This window comes from Numida meleagris, chromosome 2 (genome assembly GCF_002078875.1).
Source record: "Numida meleagris isolate 19003 breed g44 Domestic line chromosome 2, NumMel1.0, whole genome shotgun sequence".
NCBI lineage: Eukaryota > Metazoa > Chordata > Aves > Galliformes > Numididae > Numida > Numida meleagris.
The window spans coordinates 102,961,714-102,970,434 of NC_034410.1; the positions used below are offsets into that span (position 1 = coordinate 102,961,714).

Consider the following 8,721-nt stretch of genomic DNA (forward strand, 5'->3'; position numbering starts at 1 on the left):
ATCTCTATATATGTGCACTTAGTAACAATTCAGGGTTCAGCTGAAAGGTATTGAGAAATCAGTCTTGAAATTTCTCCAGCAGTCCTTAATTTTAAACACACAAATGGACACACACAAACAAAAGCGGAGCTTAAAATACAGCGGTGTTTTAGGGAAGTCATTCATTTATGCACTATGCTTCTGGCAGAGAGATGCAAAAGTAGCAACAACATACACAGGTGCCAATTTACAGGGCAGCCCAGGAGCTGCAGCCCCTTCATTAGAGCTCCCAAGCGCAGCCTCCCACTTCCCATATAAAAAACAGCAGAACTCAAACATAACGACAGCATCACCAGACACTGGTGCATATGCTTAAGGAGGACGGATTGAGACGGAGTACTGTGCTAGAATTGAAACGATCTGTCCCAGCTACAGAAGAGTACAGACGCACGCAATCGGTAAGCAGATCAATTAATGAAGAATTTACTGGAAATGTACATGCTGCATCTGTGTGCTGCAACTTTATTTCCTAAACTAAAAATGGCACTAAGAACAGATCAAAGCACTTGTCCTCATTAGGGATTAAGTCCCTAGCAAGTTTGAAGGTTTTCAGATCAACTCACTAAAATTGGCTGAGTGCAAAAGCATGCGAATTTCTAAAAGCCTGGAAGAGCCATTTTTCTATGTGGATAATCCCAAAATAACAACGAGAACAGAATTCAATCTCATGTCTTTCAACGTTATTTTCAGATCAAGGTATTGTGAGAAGTTGCAATCCTTTCCCTCCTCCCCCCTTAAATGCCTGAGAGGGGCTTACAAAGCATTCCCTGAAAACGTGATTATATATTTTTACTATCACAACATTAATAAATCTCTTCTACATCAGATAGAACGCAATCGCTAACACTTGTCCCTTGAATCCAAAATACGATAAAAAATTATCTTGCACGTACATATTTGGCTACATGCCCTTAATGATTTCCTTCGGAAAGCAGGGTGCTTTTATTGCTTCAGAAACAGAAAAGCAAAATAATAAGAAAAAAAAAAGGACACTGGGAAAGGGATGAACAGAAGGGCTTCGAAAGTGACTGAAAGTCTACAACATAGCTAATTAGGTTCCAGCTTCTAACACAATAGTGGGTGTACCATGGTCTGTTATCAAGTTTATAGCCAAGGGCACAAGACAATACAACCCCACATTCAATTTAATTACAGCCTATGGCTTGTGCAGTAGTGGTGTGTTTCAAAGGGTTTAAGCACTCATTTATTTCTACACCACACATGAAATAAGGCAGCTCGCTGTCACACAGACTCACCAATTAGACCAAACAGTTTCTGATCTCTTGCTCTCTAGCAGGAGAGCAGTAGGCAATGGGAAATCTTTTACAGGATAATCACAGAAGACTTTCTTGCTAGAAAAAAAACAACAGCTGCCTTTAAGTTTGAGCAGTTTACCTTTGATGCTCACAGAGGAAGAGCACCGACTTAGTCATTCGGGGTTCTATAGAGTTGCAGAAGTGTCAAAATACAGCAGTGCTTCAGTGACGCCGTCTTCCCTCTAATTGTATGTAAAGGGTCGTCTTCATTTGACTTACATAAAATGGATCACCTCTTGCATTCTTCTCACCTAAAGCTGGACAAGGCAAGTTTCTGACTACTTCACATGATGTAAATAACTAAAAGGAGTCTGATTTCTAAAAAGTAAAAACGTTATAAAAATTTACATGCTGCTGGAAGAAAAAAACATCTGAAATAGCTACATACATCACACCAATGCAACTAAGATGACACAGCAACTATATTTGATTTTAAACTCCAAAATCCAAATTCTACACGTGTGCAACAAAACACCATTCTCACATCTTCTGAGAAATTCACCCCAGGTCACACCCTGCTCTCCCCAGTAGCTACCCCAATTGGAAGGGAAAGTGGAGCAGCTCCCATCCTGCACTCCAATGCACACACAGCCCCCCAGAGCCTGTGAAGGCCACTGAGCTTCATCTCTGTTCTGCTTCTCCTACACTCATCTCCTACCTCAGGTTGGTTACAAGGAGCATAGTTTGGGATATCCTACCATCTTCACCACAAAACAAAACAGCTCTGTTCAGTAACTGGTCTTCAGAAGAATTCACAGTAAAAAACAGCATGGACAGAACACTGAAGAGAGCAGTAGCCAAGGTTTTGCTAGGGAGACTGTTAAAGACATCAGTTTTAGAGACAATATGTGCTACTCCTGCCTCCCTGTCCCCAGCCTTAAGCTCTTTTTACCCTCACATAAAGATTTTAACATCAGTGTTTCTTTCAGAACAGACATGAAGCACATCTTGCAAGCTCTGCTAATCCACCAATGAAAGGAGATGGCACTAACTAGACAGTAGTGTAACCAAAACTAACCTCGGGAGCTAAATAAACAGATACACTCTCAGAAGAATTAACAAGGTATTTAGCAGTCATCAGTCTTAATAGCTGCTGCACTTCAAGCTGCTGAGATAGGGATGTTGGTCCACCTATTATCCATAGAGAAATAAAGCCTAGTTTCCTAACGCTGCCTCCCTAAGATGCTTTCTCATGAGCTCTCCTATTCTGCACCCTTGGAGAGCTCCTAGTGATTATTCCTGTTAGAGCACCGTAACAGCTTGTGCAGAACAGGAGCCTTTTTTGTGGCAGTTTTTGGAAGTGTGGGACGTCCTCATACCAAAGATAAAGATTCTTATCCACTTCCAAGAGAAGAAAAGAATAAAGAGAGCTAAACTAACTTACTAATTTACTTTGATTTGTTACCATTTGTGACTTCTAATTATATTCATCACATAGTACCATTCTGCCTTCTTTTGAGAAAGCTGCAGTCAGAACAAGATTTCTGGGTCTGGTCAAAGAAAGCCAGCCCTGGGTTTAAACCAACTAGAAAAAAATACTGAAGGATTCTCCAGAACACGCAAGACAAAAGCACATGGGCCATGTTTGTGACATCCACTGAACGTTTGGTCATTTAAGAGCTGATAAGCTCTCCACAAGCAAGCAGAGACTGAGTTACACTGTGTTACAGATCAACATGACAGGAGAATTCTGAAGTGACCGGCGACTCCCTTCACCCACTCTGGAAGCTGATCTATTTCCTTAGACCTATTTTTGGGAATTACTACTGTAGGAAGCTCAGCATGTACCAGGCCTATAAATCTCAACAGCTACCACCACATTGCAGCATCAAAAGCTTCAACTTCAGCTACTGTTCATCTTTCAGTACCACAAGAGATGAACAACAGCCAAATTACATCCCTCTGTCATCAACTTGAGCTGAAACACTGCTGTCAGTGGCAAGAAAATTGCTACACTTCAGAGCAAACGAGGACTGAAAAGCAAGTTGTGCCATGATGGCACAGTGTGCTTAAAGCACGCTGCATAGTGCAGCTCTCACAGCTGCAACCTAAGGATCAAGATGATCATTTAAAGCATCTTTTCCAACTCTGGAGGAGGCTCCTGCAAACCAATTGTTAACAACTCATCTCAGGGCTAAAACTAAAGAACACAGCAGCCACGACAGAAAAGAGCAAAAGCAACATCCCTGCTCAGATTCTTAGAAGTTCATACTCAGAGCAAATTCAATACCTCCAGTTTAGTGCCTTCACTTAACCTTTTCCATACCTTGCTCAAGGTACCAATGCTGTAAGAATGCGTACACTTGCACACAGCTAAACCCACTCCGATGCCTGCTCATCGCGCTGCCACTCATTGAGCATGGTGTTACACCAGGCTGTGGGGCAGCAGAGTGCACCCCCTGGAAGAATAATTGCCAACACAACCAGTTTCAAGGAACTGATGATATTTGTCAACAGCGGAATTTAGCACCGCATGGCTTGATAAGATGCATTCAGTAAAAGGGCCTGGAAAGTCTTTGTTTATAATGAAGCAACCGCGATTGAGAGCCGAGGCATTTCCTGGGGATTAATGACCAGCTGGGAGAGCCGATGGCTGGGGGCCGTGCCGTGGGCCATTAACCCCAGCCAGCCATTAATTTCCCCAGGAAATGCCTCGGGCCCTGACCAGCGTAACTAGTATAAAAGGTAGCTGGGGAGAAAAAGTCCAGCATTAACATTCACCCAAGGAAACCTATTCCACAGGCAAGATTTTGTCACATCCCAAAAGAAGCATGTAAATTAAAACAAGCTAAAACTGACACAAGAGTTGGTGATTAAGAAAAAAGCTTCCCTCTCCTAAAGACTTAAATTAATGAGTTTTGTAGCAAAGGCGAGATTTAGCTACAGAAGTGGCTGGGTAGCTTGTTTAGCTCATTAAACTGTGAATGGAGATGAACATTTCCATATAATTACTTCTGAAGCCCACACTGTCTCGTAGCCTCGCTGATTGCTCATTTTCTTCCCCGCTGCAGTTAAGAAAACAGCACATAGCTGTGCACGCCGCCACCTATTTGAGATACTTCTCTCCTCCTCCCAGTCACAGAACCATAGAGTAACTCCAGTCACCAGCCACTAGTGAGAATCACAGCCCCAAAAACACAGCTACACAACAAGTGGATCCCTCCTTGCATGAGCTGGATGCGGAGTTCAGAGAGGCGTGGGCAAGGCTGTAAGCCCAGTGCCTTCGGCTCTCACCACCTTGCTGCACAGGTTGAGGGTGCATGATGTTCTCTCCATCAGGTCCCTGTCCCTGTTTGCAGGACCTTCCTAAACACCAAACTATGCTGAGAGTTTCAAAATTACTCTCAAGGTTGTTAAAAGCAAGTGAACGAGGAGCGCAGGGTTAAAACTCAGCCACAGGCTTTAGCTGATACCTGAAATAATGAGCTAGAACAAAAGCTCTGTCTGCACACAGCCAAGCCTCCGAGCCATTCACAGACACCAGGAGATCAAACCCCACTGACTAGGTCAAAGAACGCACCAGAAAGGAGGGGGCATCGGTATTCTAAAGACCACGGATGCTTATGCAGGTATCCCCAGCCTCCCCTAGCCAGCCCTGAGGTGGCCGAGGAGCTGCAGGCCCTCGAAGGGGTCACTCTGTCCAGAACTGGTATTTCCACTTGGGAGCAGCTCAGGCATGTCGAAGAGCTGTGCTCACCCACAGCAGGCTGTGACCCGACCGCTGTTACTGGGCGTTGCAGGGGTGGGAGTCACATAGGGCGATGAGGTTATGGCCTGAAACATGAGATTGCATGGGGCATGACGTCGGTGCCGAGGTCTTATAGACAGAGTTGGAATGACTTCCACACTTAAAGCCAATGGTTAAAGTGTGTCAAGGCTCCAATTGAAGCCTGGTGTGCTAAGTTAGCTCCTGTGACCAAAAACCCAGAGACAGGGCAGTTCAGGGGCCAGGCAGCAGGTGGTGGGCATGCAGGCAGAACCGAGCCTGGTTCTGCAGCTCAGCTCCGCCTAATTGTGCGCTGCTGTATATTTCGCCACTATGGCAACTAATGCAACTCAAGTCAATTTGCCTCATAAAAAAAAAAGAGACAAAAAAAAAAAAAAGGATCACTGCCAGGAAACAGAGCTATTTTAAATAAACAAATACAAGATGAATGCAATTGCCATATTAACCCTCTTGTTAACTTCTGAAGTTTAAAATTACACCCTCATTACTAGTGTGTAATAGAGTATTCTCCTGGCTGTTTCCTGCATTTGAGGTTATTCAAATAGTTCATTAGCACATCAAGAACACCACACACACTAATGATATCAGACGCCCTTATCTACTACTTTGGCCCGACTTTAAGAACTCAGAACTCGCATCTTCCGCAAAAAGGAGGAGGGAGAAAAAATAAGGAGGGAAAGAAAGAAAAACAGAGGGGGAAGGGGGGCAAGCAGCAGGCTGCATGGGATGGGGTCGCCAGCTTGCCTTTTTCTTTTTTTTTTTTTCCTCCTTTTTCCGGTTACCTGTGTGGGGGAAACAAGAGCAGGTGATACTACAGTGGGTGAGGTGGTGCTTCTGTGCCCGTTGGCTTCGGGCAGGAGGTGAGGCAGGGGGTCGTGTTTCACTGAGACCACCACCACGGCAGGCACGGCGGCGGCATCTGGGGGCTCGGCGGGGCGGCGGCACAGTCTTTTGGGGGAGGCGGAGGGCCCACAGGCCTCACCGCCAGCCGCGGCCCCCGCTGGGAATACTGCCTCGTAGAGGGCCCGCTTGGCTGGGGCCACCGCGGCCGCTTCCGCCTTCACCGGCGCGGCGTCACTGTCTTTGGGTAGCACATACGGGTTGGCGGCGGGCGGCCGGGGCCTCGGCCCACCATTGAGGGCGGCGGAGGCATAGCAGGTCCCACCAGCGGGGTGGTGGAGGAGGTGGTGGTGGTGGTGGTGGTGGGGAGCAGGGTGGTGATGGGGCGGCGGCGGCGGTCCCCCCAGCTTGGTGCCGATGCCGGCGATGCTGTTGAGGGTGGCAATGGAGACGGCGCCGATGCAGTGGTTGGTGTAGGTCTTGGAGAGCTTGGCCGCTTTGGAGAGCATCTGCATGCGGGTGCCCAGCAGGTTCTTGCCGATGGCCTTGTTCTCATACCAGGTGACGTCGCCCTCACTGCAGTGGTCCCGCGGGCGCTGGAAGAAGGCCTTGCACAGGGGGTTGCGCTTGGAGAGGTACTTGACGAAGCTGGCATAGGGGCAGAACTCAGTGCCAGTCTCGTACATGCGAGGCAGGTTCTCCTCGTCACTGCTCTCCGCCCGCTTCTTGCTCCAGGAGGATGAGCGCGACTTGTGGTAGGGTCCCAGCGCCTTGAAGTAGACGAACTTGCGGCCGTCCTCATCCACCGCCAGCCCGAAGGAGTCCTCCTCCAGCTCCCGCTGGTTCTCCCGGCCCCGCGTGCAGAAGTACATGCAGGTCTCGAACCAGACCTTGTTGAGGAGCCCAAAGGGGCTCTGAGTGCTGAAGACGCTGCAGGTGTAGAGCTTGCGGAGGTCGGCGCGGGTGATGGCCTGCTTCTGCACCACCGGCCCCGCGCCCTGCTCCTCCAGCTTGCGGATGACGGCGGCCAGCGTCAGGTTGGCGGCACGCAGCTCGGGGTCCTTGGTGAGGTCGAGGGTGCGGCAGTAGGGCGGCTCGTTGAGGTAGCGGTTGAGGGAGCTGCGGATGCTGATGAGGGACGACTTGGAGTAGAGCTGTCCGCTCTTGGAGCGCGCCTCGGCGTAGAACGAGCGCAGCACCCGGCACAGCGCCCCCTTGTCCATGGTCTCGAAGTCGGGGCTCTGCGCCTTCTCGCTCAGGTACTCGCGGAAGATGCGCACGGCGTAGCGGGTGGCCAGCCGCGTGTTCTCGCTCAGCCGCGCCCGCTCGGGCCGCTGCAGCAGCAGGGCCGCCTCCAGCTCCGCGTCCTCCGCCGCCCCCCCGGGGCCGCCGCCGCCGCCGCCCCCCGGGGCCGTCGCCGCGGCTCCCCCCGGGGCTGCCCCGACGACGACGCCGCCGCCGCCGCCGCCGCCGCCGCCACCACCGCTCGGCGTACGGCCCGGGGCGGGCGGCATGGGTTCGGGCTCCTCCTCGCCGTCCCAGTCCAGACCCATCTCCTCTTCCTCCTCCTCCTCCTCCTCCTCCTCGTCCAGCAGCAGCCCCCCATCGGCTCCGTCCTCCTCCTCCTCCTCGTCCCCCGTTATCTGCACCTCCTGGATCTCATCCTCCTCCTCGCCCTCCTCCTCCTCTCCAGCGCTGCAGTAGCGGTGCGGCCGGGGGGCTCCTCGCCCGCGGCCCGGCGGCCGCTCCCCCGCGCCGTACCCGCCGCCGCCGCCGCCCCCGCCGCCGCCGCTCCACTCGCCGCCGCCGCCGCCGCTGCCAGGCATTCTCGCCATATTGCCGTCTCCCTGCCAGTCCTCGGGCAGGGCGCATGCGCTATATTGGACCGCAGCGCTGGAGCGCTTTTGTGTTTAATGACCTTCAGCTACCGGGAGGCAAAGCCGGGCTCTTAAAGGGGCCGCGCTCCCAGTGGCGGCGGCGGGGAACGGACGGGGCGGGACGGGAGAGACTGGGAGGGAGCGGGGCCGCGGGAGGCGCGTACCGCGTCCCTCACCTCGAGGCCGTCCCGTCCAGAGAAAGGGACGGGCGCGGGAAGAGCTGTCGGGCCGGGGCGTGCGCCCGTCCCCCGGCGGCTTATGCTCCTCTCTGTCACTTAACACTGACTCAAAGTCTCCAAAAGCTGCCAAAGAGGGGGACCCGATGCCGAAAACACAGAGCAGAAAGACCGCTAAACGGCAGGAGCTGAAACGGGATGGTCTTCAAGGTCCGTTCCAGCTCAAGCCATGCTATAAGTCTATGATTATATATGATGCTGTGATGCTGTGTCTCAAACGAGCTCTTCTGAGGAGCTGTAATGACCCACCCAAGGAGACACAGAACTGTAGGGCTTGCACTGTATGCATTTTCTATGGAGATCTTCTTTTTCCTTTGTTGTTCCAGAAAATGCTAAAAATGACAAAATTGATATTAACCTTCCAACCTGATTCCGTGTTAATGTCATACAAGAGATAAAGCCACATTTTTTTCTCTTTTTTTTCCCTTCCCCTTCCTTCCTTTTCCTTTTCCTTTTCCTTTTCCTTTTCCTTTTCCTTTTCCTTTTCCTTTCATCTCCCTTCCTTTTCCTTTTCCCTTCCCTTTTCCCTTCCCTTTTCCCTTCCCTTTTCTCTCCCCTTTTCCCTTCTCTTTTCCCTTCCCCTTTTCCTTCCCCTTCTCTTCCCCTCCCTTTCCCTTTCCCTTTCCCTTTCCCTTTCCCTTTCCCTTTCCCTTTCCCTTTCCCTTTCCCTTTCCCTTTTCCATTCC

The 8,721-nt window shown here is 50.6% G+C and overlaps 1 protein-coding gene and 1 long non-coding RNA gene across 3 annotated transcripts in view; one reads left to right on the forward strand and one right to left on the reverse strand.

Moving 5' to 3' along the window:
- KCTD1 (potassium channel tetramerization domain containing 1) overlaps positions 1–8,721 on the reverse strand; it is a 97,186-nt gene that overhangs the window by 57,402 nt on the left and 31,063 nt on the right. The window contains exon 1 of one of the 2 annotated variants that reach the window (XM_021385695.1): positions 5,865–7,829. The exons of the other annotated variant lie outside the window; for it this stretch is intronic. Coding sequence (XP_021241370.1) covers positions 5,865–7,757 — 1,893 coding nt within the window. The 5' untranslated portion in view covers positions 7,758–7,829. Of the gene's footprint in view, positions 1–5,864; positions 7,830–8,721 lie in introns of those variants that run through there. 2 annotated transcript variants of the gene reach the window in all.
- The window catches only part of LOC110393150, a 5,415-nt gene continuing 3,737 nt past the window's right edge, over positions 7,044–8,721 (forward strand). The window contains exon 1 of the long non-coding RNA XR_002434818.1: positions 7,044–7,181. This is a non-coding gene — a long non-coding RNA (uncharacterized LOC110393150). The remainder of the gene's footprint in view (positions 7,182–8,721) is intronic.